This window comes from Mangifera indica, chromosome 12 (assembly GCF_011075055.1).
Source record: "Mangifera indica cultivar Alphonso chromosome 12, CATAS_Mindica_2.1, whole genome shotgun sequence".
Taxonomy (NCBI): Eukaryota; Viridiplantae; Streptophyta; class Magnoliopsida; order Sapindales; family Anacardiaceae; genus Mangifera; species Mangifera indica.
The window spans coordinates 138407-161648 of NC_058148.1; the positions used below are offsets into that span (position 1 = coordinate 138407).

The 23242-nt window shown below is 32.5% G+C and overlaps 3 protein-coding genes across 10 annotated transcripts; 2 read left to right on the plus strand and 1 right to left on the minus strand.

Moving 5' to 3' along the window:
* Positions 1-6418: 6418 nt before the first annotated feature.
* On the plus strand, positions 6419-9285 carry LOC123193219 (pentatricopeptide repeat-containing protein At1g14470). The gene has a single exon (XM_044606055.1). It carries the CDS (start codon positions 6455-6457, stop codon positions 8732-8734), a length of 2280 nt encoding a protein of 759 aa, XP_044461990.1. The 5' UTR covers positions 6419-6454; the 3' UTR covers positions 8735-9285.
* A 768-nt stretch (positions 9286-10053) lies between these two features.
* LOC123193220 (PHD finger protein Alfin1-like) lies at positions 10054-14387 on the minus strand. 6 transcript variants are annotated; one of them, XM_044606059.1, is made up of 5 exons: positions 13998-14387; positions 13850-13882; positions 12091-12319; positions 10679-10808; positions 10054-10593 (listed from the first exon to the last, which is right to left on the minus strand). In XM_044606059.1, exons 1-5 carry the CDS (start codon positions 14092-14094, stop codon positions 10318-10320), a joined length of 765 nt encoding a protein of 254 aa, XP_044461994.1. In that variant the 5' UTR covers positions 14095-14387; the 3' UTR covers positions 10054-10317. The 6 variants fall into 6 exon arrangements, with proteins under 6 accessions (XP_044461994.1, XP_044461997.1, XP_044461996.1 ...); XM_044606062.1 differs by having other exon boundaries at positions 10054-10569; positions 13998-14386; XM_044606061.1 differs by having other exon boundaries at positions 10054-10569; positions 10676-10808; positions 13998-14386.
* A 2103-nt stretch (positions 14388-16490) lies between these two features.
* Positions 16491-22357, plus strand: LOC123193221 (GTPase Der). 3 transcript variants are annotated; one of them, XM_044606065.1, is made up of 10 exons: positions 16491-16753; positions 16846-17092; positions 17354-17578; positions 17941-18200; positions 18440-18666; positions 19140-19265; positions 19693-19878; positions 20301-20438; positions 20537-20877; positions 21465-22357. In XM_044606065.1, exons 1-9 carry the CDS (start codon positions 16639-16641, stop codon positions 20849-20851), a joined length of 1839 nt encoding a protein of 612 aa, XP_044462000.1. In that variant the 5' UTR covers positions 16491-16638; the 3' UTR covers positions 20852-20877; positions 21465-22357. The 3 variants fall into 3 exon arrangements, with proteins under 3 accessions (XP_044462000.1, XP_044461999.1, XP_044461998.1); XM_044606064.1 differs by having other exon boundaries at positions 21555-22357; XM_044606063.1 differs by lacking the exon at positions 21465-22357 and having other exon boundaries at positions 16492-16753; positions 20537-21070.
* Positions 22358-23242: the final 885 nt, after the last annotated feature.

Below are 23242 nucleotides of genomic sequence, written 5' to 3' on the forward strand. Positions count from 1 at the left end.
CTATTTTAATAATACAATCCACTGTCAAAAGATTGTAGCTTTAAACATACAATTAATCACGATTTTGTTTTTAAGTGTCAAAACACATTTTAACATTTTATGATCCTACAGACTTATTTAACCCAAGGTGACAATAATTATGCAAAAGGTGGTAATTAATTAATACAAATAAATAAATATGTAATAATGTCATTAAATAATTTAATTGTTTACTTTATTTTTAATTTAAATTTATTTAATCACATCATCATACATCATAATATATCAATTTATTTGATAATATCATGATAATGATCTCATATTTATTGAGGATAAAGATGAAAGGTGATTAAATGTATCAAAAAATTGAAAAGTTTCATCATTCTCATTGTTTTCATGCAAAAGAGTTATATATATACTTTTCTATTGATTTATAGGTAAATAACATGACTGATCATTGTATGTTGCATACATATAGCTATGTGTTATATAATGATTAATTGTCTTTTTAGTATTGTTTTTATGAGTCTTTCTAAATAGAAATTTAAACACACAAAATAAATTGATATTTTTAATGATTTTATTTTTTTAATTCTTTAAGTTAAGAGTAAGAGTAATGATGATATTGTATATCTTTGATAAGGTACTATTCATAAATTTGTAAATAATGGAGATTAGGATATTGATCGAAGCCCTAAACATATGATGCATATCACCCTGAGTCCACTTACAAATTTACTTTTCAATGCTTAATTAAGGCGACAATTGATAGTCAATTACATATTTTGGAAGCTTAAAAGTGGTTAATTTAGCCTCCAAAATTTAGCCTTATTGACAAAGGCAGGATACACAAATAAGAGGACATGAATTCTAGACTCATTGGAGACATATCAATGGTGTAATAAATGTGAGTTGGTTACTAAACTCAAAATTTCACCTATTTGATGTGATTGGTTCAGACCTGTCTATTGGATTATCTAATTCAACTAAGGTTTCCAGCTAATATATAAGGTTAATTTAATTAGGTGTTCATGTGCCCATTCCATCACCAACTTCCCATTTGCAATGTTGGTTTCATTTTCAATTTTCTTATAAAAGTTGTAGTGCAAACAAGCATACACAAACACAAACATATTTGAGGGCTTGTCTTCATCTTCTTGTTACCTTATAATCCAACTTTTCATGTTTACCTATATTAAATCATGTGTCACAAAATGTTTATCCAAGGATGAATAACATGCATTATCAAGCTTAATATTGCGATAAATATTGTAAGATAGGGATAGATTTTAAAGAGTATATCCGACTGAATGAAACTTGTTGTATCTTACACAGAGACAGAACCACTATAAAGTCATGGGGACATTTGCCCAAATTTTAAAAAATGAGGGCATAGTTGTAATCTAGAACAATATGAGAAAAGACTATACCTAAATTAATATATAAATAAGGCCAAAGGACTATTTCCCACCCAAAGTATCATTTTATCTCAAGTTCTCACCCTTTAACTTTAAAAATTCTAAACATCCACCCATGAATGGTTAAAATTAACGATTTTAGAGGTAAAATCATCATTTTATCTGTAATATTAAAAATAAACTAAAATTTAATCTCCTCCCCCCCTCCAGACCTTAAAAAATAAAAGTTTTTCCCTAACTCAAGTTTAAAAAAATGACATTTCTCTCGTAGGGTTTAGTTTCCAGATCTCCAGTGTTAAATTTGACGCCATTGCTAATGATGAATATCTTCCAATGCCTTCTCTCCCTTCGACGACTAAGCTTCTTTAGTTTGAAAGTTTTGATGGCATCGATTGACGTCGAAAATGACTCTCAACTTTATCAGAAAGATAAAGTTGTTCTTCTTCCTTGACAAAGATAAGAGATCTCATCTTTGTCGGAGAGTTCCCAACGAAACATTGCCTCCTATTAGGTTTAAGATTATTGACCAGAGGGGAAGATGGTAAGAGAGTGATCACCAGAGGAAGAGAAAGGAGATGGCGTCAGAGATGGTGCCAAAGTTTGCAAACTAAACTCTAAGGGAGAAATATCATTTTTTAAAACTTGGCCAATGAGAAAAATTGTTAGTTCTTAGGATTTAAGAGGGAAAATAAATAAAATTTTAAAGGGTTAAAGTTTCGTTAACTTTAACTGCTCATAGGTGTGTAAATGAGAGTTTCAAAGTTAAAGAGTAGAAATTTAAGATAAAAGAATACTTTGGGTGGGAAATAGTCGTTTGGCCTATAAATAATACTACATGTACTAATACTAGAGTCGATAGTGGGCTGTGTCGGACCGGGTTGGGTCGGTTTCTTTCAGTCATTTTCTGTATATGATATCTTAAAGACTTTGTTGTCTTAGTATATCGAAGGCAATTTGTTACTCTTCCTTCGATCCTTTCTTATATTTGACTAAAGAAATCTTACATCATAAATTTTTACTTTCTTTTTCTTCTTGTCAAACATGTGGCTATCTTATTTTCACTTGTTGGTGCCCCTGCTCCTCCTGCTCCACATGGATCATCAATAATATCATTAATGCCACCACTATAATATTCAAATGAAATTTGAAAGATATTTTGATAAATGAAATTATGAAAAATAATAACTAATTATCAAAATTAAAATAAAAACTAAATTATAAATATAATGAAATATTATTTGCGAATTTAGAGAGTTTTAAAATGAAAAATTGATGAGAGAATATGAGACTGAGAAGAATGAAAGATTGAGAGTGTGACTGTATATGAATTTTTGGTATGGGAAGGAAGATTCATATGGGGAAAAATTTGAAGAAAAAACAAAAAATAAATACATTTTTCTTAAAAGGCCAATGGCTACTAGTCCGGCTAGTAATCGTTGGCCTAGCGTAGGAAAGGCAAGAATGGCTTCTGCAGAAGCCGTTCTAGCTTCTAATTAATTCAAAAAAAATATTTTTTTTATCTTTATAAGCACGACTATAGTGTCAGATCGACTCACAACACAGCCTGAAAGGCCCATGGATTGGGTAGGATACGTTACAATTTTGGGTTGTACCCTTTCGAATTGAGATTTTTAGCCGTGTCTCAGACTGGTCTAACCTAGTTAATATGTCTAACTAATACTAACAAATATTGATGGGTTGATATGTTATTATGTGATTAAGTGACTTTGTTACATCATTCATGATGTATTTTCAACCACTTCTCTAACTCTAGCTTCCAAGTCTCTATCAAATCTTCATTTGGCTAAAGCTACCATTGAGAATAAAAAATTAGCTCCATGCAAGCCCAAAGATTCATTGCCTTTTCCACCTTGGCCCGCCTTTGCTTATGCGTGCAATGCTATTACTTGCATCCAAAACTCTCATGATCTAGTAGGTCTTAAAGACCCTAAGAAGTCCTCCTTTGAAGCCCAAGTGAAGTTGCATCCATCCATCACTCAATTTTGAAGCCCAAAAAGGTGCTCAAAGCCCATTTGGAAGAGTTAGACAAAAATAGATGAAAGAAAAGCTTTGGTGGAGACAAGAGTCCACCTTTTATGGAAATAATAGTGACATTTTATCTTATTGCATTTATTTAGAGTATGACATGACTTATTTTATGTAGTTTAGAGTGAATTAAGGGTTAGTTTTTTATTTTTATTAAAAACCTATGTAAACTTATATTTTTGTTGTCACTTACTCCCTATATAAAGTGGTCATGCTTTGTAAAAAGGGTTTTTTTTGCTTTTTGAATGAAAACTTGAAGAAAGCTTTGTTGGCTTTTTTTTTCTCATTTCCTTTATCCAATCATTCTTGGTGGAAGATTGATGGTGGAAGACCCCAAGATTGATGAAACTTTCTTTATGTCTTGGTTATTTTTTTTGTTACCTTTGAAATCCAAATTGTGAAGACTTGAACGTGTGTTATATGTCTCGAGTATTGTTCATAGTGTGTGATTTTACCATTCCCAGTTTTTTGTCAGCAAACTTTGAAACTAGTTTTGAATGTCTTATTGATTGAGTTATAGTTGATATTATATACCGTTAGAAATCTTTTTTAATGTTTTTTCCAATGATATATAATTTGCATGATTTGAAAGTCATTTAATTGGCTAAAATTGAAGACAAATTATTGTTATGCCAAATGAATAGTAACTTTCAAAATTAAGTTTGTGTGTTGTTGCATTATCTTGATGGATATGTACGAATTCAATCACATGATAACAAACCAGAAATTAATATCTATTAGCAACCATATCTCTCTCTTTTTTTAATTTACCATATAAGTAGGTGGTCCATTAAATAATTTATTTAAACTTTATTTTTTATTTTTTCTACTAATAATTGTGAAATGTTTTTGGGTTAATGATGTTATATCTTTTTGCATAAATTTAGCAATAGATTGAGGAGAGTGAAAGATGGTGGATCATGATATCTTGTTGTAAGACCGCATGAATGCTTTGTACTTTCATTCTGTTGAATCTTTTCCCATTGAGTCTTATTTTGATCATATTTGGGCTTCGAAAGGGCTCCAGTGCACCTTTATTTTCAGGTAATATAGTAGCTAATTAAACTTTATTTTATTTGTTTAAAGATATAAAAAAAATGGGTTTGCTTTGAGCAAAAGGAGATTAATATAACAATATATCTTTATTATTGATATTATTTTATTTAATTTGTTAATATATCAAATAATATATGTAATTTTTCTAAGCATTTAAAAATTTTCAATAATAATATTAATATTGTTACAATTTTACCTTATATAATTTTTGTTTAACATAATAAAAGTATTTAAATAAAATAATATCTCAATATTTTTATTACTACTAATTAAATACAAGAATTATTTATATATGTTAATTTACCTAAATGCAATATCAATTTATACTAATACTAATTAATCTTTAAAAATAATTTATCTTTATGTTAATTGTCCAATTTTAATAACAAAAGATCACTCAAACCAAATTTAGATTAATATTCCATGTAATTTATGTTCGTGTTAATAATCAATTTTAGTAATAAAATATTATTCAAACTAAATTAAATCGTAAAACAATTATATTAACAAACATGCAAAATTTCTCTACCAGAATTATTCACATTACAAGAAAAAGGAAAAATTTACTTTATAATTGTATGAGTTAGGCTTTAGTTCTACGTTTTAGATTTGTCTTTGAAAAAATTACCCAAATCTCTTATCAAGTGAAGTCTAATTTTTTACTTTCAAAAAACATTTGGAATAGGCATACACACACCCGTAAAATACATGTAAATCATTCATTTAAAGTCTAAATTAGATTGGTTGGTCCAAGTAAAGGTGTCAAAAGAGTTAAATCGTGGGCCTATAATTTTAGCATGACCTACATTGCCCAACACCCAAAAACACATATTTTGTCAGTTCATAGGCTTAGCCGATCATGTTTTGGGCTGTGAAATAAGAGTTGTATGTTAGTTTAACACGACCATTAAAAATATTTTAAAAAATTTATTTTTTTAAAATAAATTAAATGTTAATTAAAAATTAAAAATATAAAAAAAAATACAATTTAGTGGATCAACCCACAAAAGTACATGAGTTAACTCTTTATGAGCTCATGGGAGCACGACCCTAAGGGCCCTAAGCCATGTGCTTTTGTCGGGTTGACTTGATACAAAAGTTTGTCAGTGACGGGTTGGCTTGACACATTGGGATCGGCTTGACACATCGAGATCAATTTGACATGACTTGACCTAACTCACTAACATCTCTAGGTCCAATTGAGAATCAATGTTAAATCTGATTTGAGTTCATAATTAAGATCCATTGTAAAAATTGAATCTAGTTGACCTAATGTTAAATTGAGTAAATACTATCAATTCACAATTCAAGCATCAAGGCAAATTGGTTCAATTGTCATGATAATGTTAATATGAAATCATGTTGATATCACATGGCTAATATATCATATTGACAATTCGACTAATTGAGATTAATCTACAAACCAACCCTTTAACATGATTAATGTCCAATCCCACTCTCAAAATATTGGTGTGAATGACATTGTAGTACACAAACATCAAGCATTTGAATGAATGTACATGCATTAATCTCATTGATACTTTCTCTTATTCAAATGTGTGTATATATATATATATATATATATATATATATATATATATATTTAATAAAAAAAAATTAAATGGAATGGAATGGATGCATTTATACCATAAATGACACAATATTATGGTGTATAGATATAAACATGTCATATGATTAAACAAACATATCATTTCATACATGAACAATTAGATATTAATGAATACAAATACATTAATATATCATCATATTTTTGTATATTTTTAAATGAATAATATTATTCAATCATATAATAATATATCAATATTTATACATATATTTATATTATTATTAGTACATATAATATTAGTATAATAGGGATTAGGGCAAAATCTCTTTCACTTGAAATATATATACGAAGCTTAAGCCAGCAAAATAGTACTAAGACTTGCAAAAACATGCCACATTTGAGCATTCTAGCAACAAAATTAACTAACCTAAACCAACTCAAACAATTGCATGCTCACCTTGTTCAAATTTCCCTCCACCACCAAAGTTACTATGCTTCACTCCTCCTCACCCATTGCACGCGCCTCAACGCGCCACCCTCCTACACCCGTCTCATCTTCGAATCCACACCAAACTCTAATGTCTACCTCTTCACTTGCATGCTTAAGTACTACTCCCAAATGGGCGCCCACAATGAGGTTTTGTCCCTCTTTCAAAAAATGATGTCTCACAATATAAAGCCTGATGCTTTTGTGTACCCAGTTGTGATCAAATCGTTTGGTGATAAGGGATTTTTCTTCCATGCCCTTGTTGTGAAGCTGGGTTATGGTGAGGATCGTTATATACGCAACGCAGTCATGGATTATTACGGGAAGTACGGCCGGATTGAGCTGTGCAGAAAAATGTTTGATGAAATGTCTGAAAGGAGTGTTGCAGATTGGAATTCAATGATTTCTGCATACTGGAAGTGGGGTTTGAAAGGTGAAGTGTGTAGGTTGTTTAGTATAATGAGTGAGAGGAATGTTGTGACTTGGACGGCTATGGTTTCTGGGTGTGCTAAGATGAAGGATTTGATAAGTGCAAGGAGGTATTTTGATGAAATGCCAGAGAAAAATGTGGTTTCTTGGAATGCAATGCTTTCAGGGTATGCTCAAAATGGGTTTACAGAAGAGGCATTGAAGTTGTTTCATGATATGATCACTTCTGAGGTTAAGCCAGATGAAACTACATGGGTTGCAGTCATTTCATCATGCTCATCTCGCCGTGATCCTTACCTTGCTGACTCACTGGTGAATATGCTTGACCAGAGGCAGATCCATTTGAATTATTTTGTGAAGACTGCATTGCTTGATATGTATGCAAAGTGTGGGAGTCTTGAGACTGCACAAAGAATCTTTGATGAGTTGGGGATGCGTAGGAACATTGTTACTTGGAATGCCATGATTTCTGCTTACATGAGGGTAGGTGATGTGAGTTCAGCTAGAGAGCTTTTCAATAAGATGCTGCAAAGGAATGTGGTATCATGGAACTCAATGATTGCTGGATACTCTCAAAATGGGCAGTCTGCTATGGCAATTAACCTTTTTAAAGAAATGATTGAGACTGAAGGAGCAAAACCAGATGAAGTGACTATGGTGAGTGTTATCTCCGCCTGTGGACATCTCGGGGCTTTAGAATTGGGTAATTGGGCAGTTAATTTTCTTGCCACAAACCATATCAACCTGAGCATTTCAGGATACAATTCTTTGATTTTCATGTACTCAAAATGTGGAAGCATGAAGGATGCTGAGAGAATTTTTCAAGAAATGAGTACAAGAGACGTGGTTTCTTACAACACTTTGATAGCAGGGTTCGCAGCTCATGGCCATGGAAAGGAAGCCATTGAACTAATGTCAAAGATGATGCAGGAAGGTGTTGAGCTGGACCGTGTGACATTTATTGGTGTTTTGACAGCCTGCAGTCATGCAGGATTATTAGATGAAGGATGGAAAGTCTTTAACTCAATAAAAAATCCAACTGTGGATCACTATGCATGCATGGTTGATTTGCTAGGTCGATTGGGGCAACTAGATGAAGCTAAAAGATTGATTGATGGCATGCCAATGGAGCCACATGCGGGAGTTTATGGCTCACTTCTGAATGCTAGTCGAATCCATAAAAGAGTTGAACTCGGGGAGCTTGCTGCAAATAACTTATTTGACCTTGAACCAAATAATTCAGGAAATTATATTTTGCTTTCGAATATATATGCTATGGCAGGGAGGTGGGAAGATGTTGATAGAATTAGAGAATCAATGAGAAAAGTGGGAGTCAAGAAGACAACTGCATGGAGTTTGGTGGAATATAAAGGTAAAATGCACAAGTTCATAGTTGGTGATAGATCACATGAAAGATCAGATGATATCTATAGGTTATTGGCAGAATTGGGTAGCAAGATGAGAAAGCTTGGGTACGAAGCTGACAAGAGCTGCGTGCTAAGAGATGTTGAAGAGGAGGAGAAGGAAGAGATGGTTGGAACTCATAGTGAGAAACTGGCCATTTGTTTTGCCCTTCTTGTTAGTGAAGTAGGGGCAGTGATTAGGGTGGTGAAGAACCTCAGGGTGTGTTGGGATTGCCACACTGCTATAAAGATGATTTCTAAGTTGGAGGGAAGGGAGATTATTTTGAGAGATAATAACAGATTTCACTGTTTCAGTGATGGGGTTTGTTCTTGCAAAGACTATTGGTAATGGAAGAAAAAAAAATCACCATAATCTTGCAACGTATGGCCTGTGTTCTGTGATCAACTGACCATTATAAACCCATTTTCTTATTTATGTAAGGCTGTTGACATAGTGGACACAGAAGGATAATGGATGGTCAAGAAAAGGACCGCTTAAGCTTGAGATTGTGAACGCAAGACTTCCAAGTGAGGAGAGCTTAAAGGCTGCTTCTGAGGCTGAACCATAATCTATTTTTCATTCTTGTCATTCAACCTGGATCATTTAATCCTTAACATCATTTTCCTGGACCATATTGAGCGTCATCAGGCTAGCTAATTGCAAATTGCCAGATGATGCAGGAGACTGGCACTTTCAAATTCTATCCACTTTGAAGACCGCCAGCGAGCAAATCAAAAGTAAGATCGGCACACAATCCTTAACAATGAAAGATAAATGCTATAAAGTTCACCTAACCTCCATTTTGCCGTGTTCTATATTTATTTATTTGTTGATATGTAAGTGCTAAACTATAACCATCGGTAACTTGATTATTGGAGCTATATTATTGCATACTTTGGTTAAAGCTTTGTGATGTTATTGCTCTATTTATGTAATTTACATTTATGACTGGGAACAGTACTTTTTCAAGGTGACATTTTGAGCGAAGATAATACTACAGCCTTTAAATCTCTGGTCGAAGAGTTTGAGTGTCTCTGCGCTGCTTCTCATCACACCCTTTTAGAGGTGTCAAAGGGCCGGGCCCCTTTATTTAGCCCAACCCAGAGAAGCTTCGTCAAGCACGACCCACTGTCATGTGCACACCCTTTGATTATTTTTGGATTATCTTAAAATTATAGAACATTTCTTGTCAGGATGGTTAGCATGGCATTTTATGTTCAATTTACTAAAAATATATTATCCATATGACAAAGATGAATGCCTAGTGAACTTTTTATATAACACTCTTATACATATCCCATGTACGCAAAGCTCATAAAAGATATTGAGTACCGTTCTGACAATGATAAAAATAGATCCATCAAAACAACTTTTAGGTTGCAAAATTCTAAAATGATTTGTGTATCTAAAATAAATAATATATTAATAGTGAATTAGACTAGTAGATCGGAACATACACTCAGTATCTAATTTTATGGAACAATAATAGCCACAGCCAAGACCTAGAATGAGCTTAAAATAGTGTAAGTTGATATCTTCTGCAACCCTAGATGGAAATAATTTTCATCCTACTATATTGGCTGATTTGTACAAAATGAACTTCCATATCATTCCATCCTGAAATTTAGTTACCAAAAAGACACTACCAAACACGTAAACACCAGCTCTTTCCAAACGATATCAATGATGCAGATATTGAACAATGTGCGTTGAACCAAACCAGAAAAATGCACCAACATTTACATTTGTAAATGCTGGCAACAATTGAAAAACACAAATCCACAGAAATGAAACAGAACAGGAACCAGAAGGTTTCAAATTCATTAACTAAAAACAGGTATCTGTTTTACTTTCAAACTGTAATGAAAAAAAGTTCTAAACCCTGTCCGCTAAGTTTAATTGGTGTTGTACTCCCAACTTCAGATCTAACTTTAAACTCTAGCCCTCTTGCTACTGCAACTGGGACACTTGTACTGCTTAATATGCTCGGCCTTTGCAGGTGTGATCTTTACACATTTACCATGGAACCATTTCTCGCACACATCACAGCAAATCCAGAACTCATCAGTGCCATAGTTATCCCCGCATGCCCCACAAGTGGCACCCTGCTCATCATCTTCTTCCTCTTCCTCCCCACTATCATCTTCATCCTTTGGTGGTGAAGACATCTTCACTGCCTTGGCCTGGTGCTCAGGTTGACGAGACTGCTTTAATGATTTATCCATAGTGTGAATGAAAACAATTTGATGTAGATATATAAAAAAGCAGGTATCTAGTTTAAAAGCTCACCACCTTCCCGCTTGATTTGCTGCTTTTGCCACTATTATGAGTAGTAGCAGATTGTTCTTTTGGTAGCTTAACATTTCCTGTCACAACTTCAAATATTGTCGGCATTTCATTTATCATCTGGAAGAGTTTCTTCCTGTAATATCCAGTTCAAATCAAAGTTAAAACCAAACTCTCGACCTGCTGGTAAAAGACAGGTCATCAGAGGCTTCCTATATCTACCATAATTTGAACAATATTTCCACAATATAAGATTCAATTTGTTCTAGTTTGCCATCTGTTTAAGAGATCTACATGAATAATGGTCAATTTTAAGTTATTAAAAGTTCAACCAAAAAACATCAGAGAACCAATAATGACATAAGCTTATCACTGTGACTAGTAAACTTCTCATCTGGGACAGCTCAAATGCATAATATCATCATTCAGTAGATGATGTAACCTGTTATACGAAAGAGATGAATGCAAAACAATAAGAAAGAACTTATCTAATAAAGTAAATAAAAAGCCATGTCAATTATTAAATATGCCACACAGCAGTGCAGAAAATATAAAACAAATACCAAGACACTGATATTTGATTCATTTCAACTCAACAATGTAAATTAAGATCATAAACCAATTGTTTGGAGAGAGGAGATCAGGGACAGAAGAAGAAGAAGGACACTATTTAAATTGTTGAAGACACAATTAGTACACAGAATCATCAGAGCCGGGGACTTTCCACATTTCATAATCATAAGACACAATATCAATTATTATATCAATATTATAAAATATGTAAACGAAACTTCTGAAATCAACACCTTAAATTTTCACCAAGTCTTTGCCCTGATTCAGACACATCTCAACCTTAAAACTAGTTTAGTATCTAATTACACCTTTGGTTATCTAGTAACATAAAAAAACGTGGTGGTAATGAGCTTCCATGAAGGCATCAAATGAACAAAGGTCTTGATGAGAACAAAATGAAGACAAGGAAGGAGTGAAAAATTTGATCATAATAGTACACAAATGAGTATTAAAAACACACAGATAAAAAAATTTGTCTAGTGAACCATATCTAAAAAAGTAACCTAAGGGAAGAACAAGTCTAACTTTTAAAATGAAATGCTAAAACAGGTCAAAATATAGAATATTCGTTAAGGAGATGTATAGGACTAAAATAATATAAAGGAAAAAATGAAATTCTCAAAACAAATTAACCAAATACCAGCAGGGAATAAATCAGAAATTTTCACTCTATATGATAAATAAAAAAAATCGTTAATGTGCTTTGCACATTACTATTTGAGAACCAATAATATGATGGCAACTGACAATGAGTTCAAGCAGATTATACATCAAACTTGTCGACAACATTTATGACAAGTGGTTAAATGGCATTTAATATGACAAGCAGTTAAAAGAATCCATACCTTTCATTCTTGCCAAATCCAAAGCGTGCACCAAAGTAGAATGCAACAGCAAGCAACCAGGAATCGCTATGCACTGCAACCAATGATAACCAGTCTTTCTCCTGCATTCCATCCCTCGCAAAATTTATACCTAAAGCTGGCTCAGGAAGCTCAGGAGGCACTTCCTCAACAGGCAGGCTAACTACCCATGTCTCAGTAGGAAGTCCATATAGGCACAAATTCTCCTTTTCTGTAAGCATAAATTAGAATCTTCAACAACTCACATTTCTGTCTTGAATTGTTAAATTATCATTTCCCATTCTCCCATGCCAACTTATTACAAATAAAATAAGAGAGCAATACTATGTGTACCCACTTTGGGTACACAATTGTATACACACTTATATGTGTCATCACATGAGTAGGTATCACTTTATCCTTAATTCAAAATCACTCAATAATATGATAACACATATAAGTGTGCACATATTTGTGTACCAAAAATAGGTATACATAGTTGTATTGAAAATAAAATCAGTATTTCATAATGAATAAGAGTACATAAGCACTGTGTAACATGTGAAAAACAATTCTAAAAATTTTTCTGGCACCATTTAGATATAAACAGTAAACAACCAAGACAAAATGAATGGCATTTGATTATGGCAGTAATTTTCGTGAATCTCTATGTCCCTTTTTGTTTGTTGTAATTAACCACACTAACTTGTGAAACTGTGCACACCACTTAATACAACAAAAATAATAAATGAACAAGACATATTTACCAAAACAAGACTTGCAACTGAGTAAATAACAGACATGAATAACTATAAAGAAACTATATGCAAAGGATACAAATTGAATATAACAGTATAGTTCCACAAACCAAACAGCATGAATCCAACAAACATAATTACTACCATTAGAATTTGTCAATGTTTTGCCATCAAGCAGCCATTTGAGCCTAATTTTTACAAATGAGAGTAATTTTGCTTGTATTCACATTTCCCTATTGCCTGCAATGCTGGTATGACACAAGCACAATGGCTCATTGTTTAATAGTGAATCACACTAAATAGCATTACAACTGATACACATTGGCAGAATAAGTGAAGTAAACATTAACAATATCATTTGGACAAACAAAGAAACCAAAAAATATTATCATAATTACAAAAAATATGAACAGCGACAGGGTAAAGTGCCCAGTAGTCTACAGGAAATAACCATCCACTTCCCACAAGCACCCAACCAACATAAGTACTAAAACTTCAGAATTTTCTCCAAGCCAGGAGCCAGGAAGCTATGCAGATTGATCTCTGCAAGTGCAACAAAGTAACAAGCTCTTTGTTATTAAATAGACAGCCTAGGTTTTCACATGCGGAGAAATCAAATTGTTGTTAGTTTGACTCCAAAAAAATGTATCACATAATACCATTTACGTAAGAAACAAAGAAACCCTGAGAAAAAATGCAAAGCCTCAAAAGAACTGTCTTCGAAACAAAAATTCAATCCTTGCATTCATCATAAAACCATGAACTGCAAAAGTAATCAAAACCACTAAAAGAAACCCACCAAACCTGGAACCTAACAATTCATAACACATTTATTAACCGATATAACTACACAAACTTAATATAATACAAGCAACACATGAGTCAACTCCACACCTACAAAAAAAAAAAAAAACTTCATAACAAGCAATTTTTCAGTCAACATAACACCTTAAATTACAACAACAACAACAAAAATATTATATTAAAAGTAAAAATAAACCCACCAGGATCGCACTGCTGGTAAAACTTCTCAACATCTGCAACAAACAACCAAGAAAATCAAAAAAAAAAAAAAAAAAGAAACCCATTTCACAAACACAAACACAGGAACAAAACAAACACATAAATTAAATAGACAAACAAAAATTAAACCAGTAGTTAAAGCCTTGATCAAGCCAGATCGTCTGCCCTTGAAGTCGGTGAAGACTTCCTCCACAGTTCTCGGTATTGGGTGCGGTATTCCCTCCATAGACACTTGTATAACAAATACGGTTGGTGGGTAATCAAGAAAACAAGAAAGAGAAGAGTCTAATGAATAGAATTTTAAAACAAAGGGTCTAAAAAGAAGCTTAATTTAGGAATTAGGGCTTTTGTCAGGGAGTTTGAATTGACAAAACCGGGTTAAAAAAACACAATTTTGAAAGGAACCCAGAAGAAAAAAATATGGGAAAGAGAAAGTAGGAGACAATTTTGGGTTGAGATTTGTTTGTGTAGAAGTAGAACAAAGAGAAAATAGATTGAGAGAAAAGGAAAGAATAATATAAATAAATGTGCAACAAAAAAACAAAGGGTTTATGTTTATTCGTGGTTCTGTTTTTGGGTTATAATGTAATTAATTAGAATTTGGGGGTTTTGTTAGATTTCAACTTAATTAAATATTTTTTAACTAATTACTAATAAATAAAACTAAGGTTGTTTACTTTAAAATACTCAATTAGATTTTTTCTTATAAGGTAATTAAATGATTTTAATTTAAAGATATAAAAACCTAATGACACAATAATATATTATCTAAATATTAAATTAGAAATTCAAAATTGAATACATATAATATTGTTTGTTAATTATTCACAAATTTTATATTACTTACCAATTATTTTGTTTATATAAATCTTAAAAACATTATCAAACAAGAGTATAACTATGTATAACCACTTTTGAATATATAATTATTATTATATGATTGAATATTATTTTATTATTAATTCAAAATCATTTGATTATATGATAAAAAATCATTTATATATCTAATCACATACTAAACAATATATGCACATAGTTTTATTAATCAAATAATACATGATTTTATTTTGAAACTAAAATTGAAGAGTTTCCAAAAGAGGAAAGTACTATTATATTGTTAGTGATAACATATATATATATATATATATATAAACAAAATATTATTTATATAGTTTTACATGTAATATTGTCACTATTACTACAAGTAGTACTATATACACTGACTAACATGTGTATGAATATATGTATAAATATTAACGTATTATTATATGATTAAATGATATTTTATTTTTAATTTAAAATTACTTAATCAAATAATAACATATTAATGTTTAAACACGTGTTTATACTTATTAGAAGTATATTAAAATTATTGCTATTAATACTTCACTTCTCCTCGCATATTCACCTTGCTTTGTCATGAAAGTTTTTGAATTTATAAACAATAACACTTGATGCAATAAAAATGAGTATAACATGAATATAAAGTTGATGTATTCTTATATGATTTAATAATTTTAAATTAAAATTCTCTAATATATAATCATATGATGTGACATGTTAACATTTATATGTATTATAAGTACATATAATGTTATTTTGTTTGAAAATTAAAATTTCAATTCTTTCATGAGGTATTTTGTTTCTCCAATTCCTTGGTTGGTTATTTTATTAGTGATAGTAGATTGAGTTCATATACCATAAGAGTTTGGACTAAAATTTTGACATTTTTTTAAACCATATTTTCTATGCTTTTTAAGTGAACACTAACCTGAAGAAGTTGAAATTTGATGAACCTAACTGCTAGTAGTAAGAGTATTCATTGATTTATTATAGAGTTGAAAAGTAAACAAGGTTAACAAAAATTTATGTGTAATGAATATTTTGATACAATTCCAAGCGCAAAATATAAAACTTATATAAAAATATATAAATATATATATGGGTTCTCAATAATTAATTTTGAGAACAAATTTTTCAGTCTAAATATGAGACATGGGATTCGTACCTTCCATCAAAATATATAGACTTTTAAGGCATTATTTTGGTAAAATTAGTATTACATATATACATTACTAGTCTGCAATTGTATTTATTAATTAGTAATATATTATAAACATTCATTCTATAAGAAATCTTCTCATCTATAAAATATTTTAAATCAATTTAAATAATAAAAAGTGAAGAACATGTAGTTTGGCTCCTTGTTCTAAAGTCTAAAACTAGGTTTTTAGTTTCGGAGCATTAATAGAATAAGAGGTGGCCAAAATCCAAATATGGGATTTGTTGTTATAAGTTTGATATTTATTTTCTTTATATATAGATTTTGTCTTTTCACAATCAGATTCAATTAAGGCTAAAGTTTTAAGGACTTCCACCCAATTTTTTAAAATTGTAAAAGAATTAAAATATTTTTAATTCTTTTTTTCAAATTTTATTAAAAAATAATAAAATTATTATTTTAATATTTTTTAAAAAGTAAATTTGATGCTATTTATGTTGTTAAGAGCAATTTATTTACCCTGCTCTCCAAGTGTTTGCTTGCTTTGCACGTGAAAATTAGTGTTAAATAGTCATTTTAATGTTTTATTGTTTTTAAAACGGTGTAGTTTGCAATAAGCTTTGTCATGTCCGCCGCCAAAAAAAAAAAAAAAAAAAAACTACAGAACTTTTGGTTCCAGAGACCTTCTCCCTCGCTGAGTTTGAAGTTGCTTCCAGCTTTTCTCAGCATAAAGAAACGATTTTGAATACAATAGCAAGCTAACAATCCATGTTCCGCTCATGGGTTCGGGTTCTTTCGGCCCGAAAGAGCCAGAGCCATTCTCGTTTTAGCTTCTTCCGCAGAACCCAATTGAACTCCTCCCATGTTAAACCTTCATTAATCGGTGCACTTCTGCCTCTCTCTCGCTCCCTCTTTGTCGATTTTATATCTTGTTTTTTGTTATGTGTTGATAATTGATTGTGTGTTGCTTCTTAGGTTCACTGTCTAATCTGGATTCGAGCTTGCATTATGATTTTGTTCTTGGAGCTGGAGCTTCTAGGGGCTTTTGTGTGGTCGTTGCAAATGGGAATAGGGAGAACTCACATATTGAGATTGATAAAGACCAGAAAGCTAAGGATTTTTATGAGAAACCAATTGATTTCACCAAGGTCAATATTAATTTGCTTCCCACTGTGATGATTATTGGACGTCCTAATGTGGGCAAGTCAGCTTTGTTTAACCGGTTAGTTTTAATCTATGTTCTCGTTCATGTTTGTAAATCTAATACAGTCTTTTTGTTATCGAGTAATAGTTTTGGAAATTGTTGAAGTAAGCTATCGAATTTGCTGATGGATTTGTTCTTGAAAATTAATAACAGAAAACCTATTTTGGTTTCATTTGCTAAGTTTTTTTTTTTGAACATATTTTAAACGGTGTTATATGTGCGGTAAGGTTTATTCTGTGTTCACATGTAATTTTGTTGTTTCTTTTTGTTGACTGTTAGGCTGATTAGGAGGAAGGAGGCTTTGGTTTACAACACGCCAGATGATCATGTTACTAGGGACATAAGAGAGGGGATTGCTAAACTTGGTGATTTGAGATTTAGGGTCTTGGATTCAGCTGGCTTGGAAACTGAAGCAACTTCTGGGTCTATTCTTGATAGAACTGCAGGGATGACTGCAAACGTTCTTGCAAAGACTCAATTTGCAATTTTCTTAATTGATGTGAGGTTAGTTTTGGTGGATTTGTTTGCGTACTTTATGAAGTATTATTGTTTGAGCTAATTTTTTCCAATGCTTACAGTGACAAATTTTGGACCTTAACATCTTCATAATGACTATCTGTAAACACATGTAACATTTTTTGCATTGGAATGATAAATTTTTAATTACTATTGTTATAATGTCCTATATATAAGGGTTTCTTTGTGCTGCAATATATGATAGTCACATTCCTTAGGAGTATATGAAAAATGGGTTGCAATTCGCAGCCACCTTTTTCCCTGAAAATATAACTGTGTTCTTATGTTTATGTTTTGTTTTGTTGGGTGCAATAGTATGAATTCCTTTCTCAATGTTATTTTATTTCCAGAGCTGGACTTCATCCCTTGGATTTGGAGGTTGGAAAGTGGTTGCGTAGACATGCACCACGAATCAAGCCTTTGGTGGTGATGAATAAGTCTGAAAATCTTCTTGATGGCACTGGCTCTCTTGCTGGTGCTGCTGCTGAAGCCCTTATGTTAGGATTTGGGGACCCTATTGCTATTTCTGCAGAGACTGGATTGGGGATGACAGAACTTTATGAAGCTCTTCGCCCTTCACTTGAGGATTTTATGGTCCAAGTCTTAAATAGTAAGATCATAGATTCTTTTTTCGTTTTCTTCGATTAACTGTTTAATTTCTGTATCTAAGTCTGTACTCTTTAATGTTTTGTATAGCATTTTTGGTGCAAATAATAACATTTTAGTGAATTGGTGTCTGAATAAAGTTTGTGTGATATATGATACAGATACGGTAAGTGAGTGTCTAGTAATATGATTGCTTACCTCTTTTCCCTACCCTGACTCTGCTTTTCTTTTTGACTTATTTAGATAATTGCTGTCAAGATGATAGTTCTGGTCAGGACAGCAGCTCTGGTGAGGTTGATGAGTCTAAGTTGCCATTACAGTTAGCAATTGTAGGAAGGCCTAATGTTGGGAAGTCAACCTTGCTGAATGCTTTGTTACAAGAAGACCGTGTGCTGGTGGGTCCAGAAGCTGGTTTGACCAGAGATTCAGTGAGAGTGCACTTTGAGTATCAAGGGAGAACAGTATACTTGGTACATATCAGATTTGCATTACTCTATTCGATATTAAGACATGGTTGCTTCCTTTTCTCTTCTTTTGATGAAAACTGTGTATCTTAAGTGTATCAGTTTGCTAGTTGTTTGACATGTTCATTTTGTAACTTCTTGTTTAGGCGGTGAGGGGCAATTTTTTCCACTTTATGAGCAGTAAAATAAATTGTTTAAAAAGTTTAATTCCTTGCTTCATTCCTTTCTTTTTCTTTTTTTTGTTTAGTTATTCTTTATTTTGGGATATTGATTATGATTATATTGAAATGGAGATTGGCTGAATGATATCAATGAAGTAGGTATTGTATGTGGTCAGCATACCTGTGGTAATCGTAGAGCTTATATGCAATGTTTGGCCTTCTTATCTTCTTAATCTTTCAGGGACATATTTCAGTTTTTGCTTTTGTTCCTTGTTGGTAATTATTCATTTTTCAATACTATTGTTGATTACTTCTCAGGTTGACACTGCAGGTTGGTTGCAAAGGACAGATAGGGAGAAAGGACCAGCATCATTGAGCATCATGCAATCAAGAAAAAATCTGATGAGAGCTCATGTAATTGCTTTGGTCCTTGATGCAGAAGAGGTTTGTCAAATATGATACATATATTTTTTAGCTATGACAATGCCTTGATCCCATGATTGTTGTATTTTAATCCTAGATGCTAAAAATAATTTCAACTTCTTTAAGTCTTTCATGTCTTGTGTAATGTAGATTACTAACACATCAGTATTTCTAAAGACTCATGACATTTTTGTGTGACATGATGACAATGTGGATAATGCTATTAGCAGAAAAGATTTTGAAATCCATTTTTGATAAAATTTTGTGGGGCCTTGATCATGGTGGATTGCATGTTGGAACATAGAAACAGCTGCTCATCACAATTTAATACAAGGAGTTTTGTAAAAAATGGATGGAAGACATCTATGCAAACAACAAAATTTGTTTGAAACTTTCCTGTATGTATGATACATATGCTTATAAGGTTCATCGCATGTATGATGATTAGATTGCAAAGGCTAGACGTAGTATGACACATGCAGAAGTAGTTATAGCAAGACGGACTGTGGAAGAAGGGCGTGGTTTGGTTGTTATTGTCAACAAAATGGATCTTCTAAGTGGGAGAAAGAATTCTGCCCTGTATAAGAGGGTCAAGGAAGCTGTCCCTCTAGAAATACAAACAGTTATACCCCAGGTTCGTCAAGCTGTGAAATTTTTACATTACTTGAGCTTTGCCAGAATGTGGTTTGTATTTTTCTTGTTTGATGTTGTATATCGTTGCCATAGAATCAAATCTATATTCTGTTTGTGTGGAGTTGAAGATTTTGTCTCATACTAGATTCTCTTAGTACATATATACAGAGTCAAAGAAGTGTCATCACTTTTAGTCTTATGAAAGTGCACTATTTTGGAGCTTGAAATGAGAAGTAATAAGATTTGGCCTGTTTACATTAATGATTTAGTAGTGACAAAATGATAGTTGAGAGCTCTATCCGGAGAGCTCATACATAGAAGATAAGGCTTTTAGCAGATTTTTACCGGTTTGAATTGGTGAGAACATCTCAGAGCAAATAGGTGATTTGTACAGTGGTGCTCAGTCTTTGACCTCACGTGCAGGTGACTGGCATACCTGTTGTATTCACTTCAGCATTAGAGGGAAGGGGCCGGATATCCGTCATGCATCAGGTTATTGATACTTATGAAAAATGGTGTCTAAGGCTGTCCACAGCTCGACTTAACCGTTGGTTGCGTAAGGTCAGTATCCATTGCCTTCCCAGTCCTTTCTCCCATGACTAAGAATGTTATTTGATTATAAACATCTCTCTCCCTCTCTTTATGCCCTTTTTGATCAGGTCATGAGCCGGCATTCCTGGAAAGATCAATCTGCCCAACCCAAGATAAAATATTTTACACAAGTGAAGGCTCGGCCTCCCACTTTCATTGCCTTTGTGAGTGGGAAGACACAGCTATTGGACACCGAACTCAGGTTCTTAATGAAATCTTTAAAGGAAGACTTCGACTTAGGTGGTATCCCTATTAGGATACTGCAGCGAACAGTAGAAAGAAAAGCTGGGAGTAGCAGTAGCACTAGCAGAAGCAGAAGTAGCCATTCCGTTGGCAGAACAGTTAAAAGGATGGTTTCGGAGAAGAGAATCATACCTTCTTAACTATACAACTCCAACTTCACCCACCGGTAAGTCTTTAATGTTGCATTTCTTATACATTCAAAACGTTTTTTCCTCTTCTTTGGGGTATTTAACAATGTAAATTATTTGTGCATAGCTGTGAACATTATATATCAGCTATGGCCTATTTCTTAGTTGAATCCTCTTCTGTTCTCTGAAACATTTTCCATGAGAAGAAAAAGCAAAGAAAGTTTTAAATCATTTGATATGGCTCTTGGTGGGCTCTGGGGGATTTCACTAGATAAAAGGCTTAAAGCCCCAGTTGTGTGGTTCTAATTGTCTTATGGCTTGTTAGGTTAAATTTTGGGCTTTTAGATAGGCCCATTTACATTTCCACCCTGTGTAACAAAGACACGGGGCTAACTAAGGTTGCATTAGAATCAAGCCATCTCGATTCATTTTAATATTTGGTTTGATTCGAATTAAATTCAAATTAAAGTACCAGTTTGGTTGGAATTTTTTTCGGTGTCATTGTTTATCATGTTAGTAATATTATTTATTCTATTGATAATACTATTTATCACATTGGTTATACTATTTATTTTGCCGATGATACTATTTATTCCATGATAACTTTGATGATATTTTCAACTAGTTCAAACAAGCTTGAGTTGGTTGTCATGGATTCAAGTTAAGTTTGAGATTACTCATATTCAAGTTCGGTTTGACTTGAATTTGGGACCAGGGCTAACAAATATAATGGGGTAAGTTTTGATTCAATTCAAATTGGGATTGAACAAAGTTAACTCAATATTGGTGCAAATCCAAATGAGCTAACTCGAGATCAACGAGCCGAAGCGATGGGGACCAAGGCATGGAAGAAAGACAACGTTGAGACATGAAAATAAAAGAGGTCAACAAAAGATCTGAAGTACGAGATAGGTTAGATGGAAAAAACAAATTAACAGAGGAATGATATTAATAACTTTGAAGACTTATGGAAAGATGGTGGTAGGGTGGAAAGCACTAAAATGGTGGAAGGAACAAGCCAAATACAAGAGATGATATGGCATATGATATGACATTCAAGGAAGATGTGGAAGCTTATTTGGCAATGTGACATGATGATATGGATGTGCACGATGATATGAGAGTCATATATGAAGCCTTATGTATGTGAAATAAGGATTTCTAGTCTAATTTAGTTAATAGTCTTTTATAAATATTGGTTTTCCTAATACCTTTAGGAGTCCTATTTTGATTTGGAATTAATTGAGTTTTTAGGAGTTTATGTTTTAGGAAAGCTCTATTTAATATTATATACTTAAAGTCTAAGTTTATTAGAATTTGAAATTAATAAATATTTTTAATTCAAGTGAAATTAGTGTACTATTTTAATAAGTTTTTTATTTTAGTAGAGTTAGGATTTTTATTTTAATCAAAAGAGTTATTAGCATATATAAAAAGCTTAAGTTATTGTATTCAATTCAATAAATCAATTTATCAGCATATCAATAAAATTCAAATTTAAGATTTGTGTTATAAAAATTACATTGAATTCTTGTTTATCTTTTTACGTTCATTAAAAGATATTAATTGTAAGTGTTCTTGTGAATGAAGACACAATCCTATCAATCTTTGTCTTGCATCATGAAGTTCAAACTCAAACTTAATATTAGAATCGATCTAAGTTAGTTTAAATTGAAATGTTCAAATTAATTTGAATTTAAATTTGATTTAAATTCGAATTAAATTCAAGCAGTTTGGACCAAATGTAGATAAGCACTCCAAGGCTACCTTTCCTGGGAAGCAGTGACTACCTGAGCCTCAAGAGTGTACCCATAGGCGAATGGGCCTAAAATCCAACAAAAAATGAAAATCATAAAACAGATAAAAGGGAAAGATATATAGTAACCCCTAGACCGCACAGACAGGGACAGATACAAATGTAATAACAAAGAGGCAAGACAGCCACCAATCATGCAAGTGCCTGCCAGTCTGCCACCATTGCTGCATCTCTTGTGTCATTGACTAGTCAATAATTGCTTACAGAATGATGCCTCATTAAACAAAACAAACACACCGCTGCCTTTAATATTCTCCATTAAATCCCACCGCTGTTTTACTCCTCCATGTACGTCACGGTCCGCTTACCTTCCTGCCAGTCCTCCATCTTTACTATCACTCTGTACCTTCTCTTCCTTCTTACTTTCCATGCATTTTCTGACACCCATTGGACCATGCAGCATTAGGGTTATCACTTTCTACTTGCTTTACCCTAAAAAGAAATTTTTTCTTGTTTATACTTGATAAAACTCTATTACTCTTGAGGATGGATTCAAATCAAGTTAATTTGAATTTAATTTGGTATTTAACTAGGAATCTAAACTTGAATTTGGATAACCTTAGCTTGAATTCAAATTAAATTAGCTC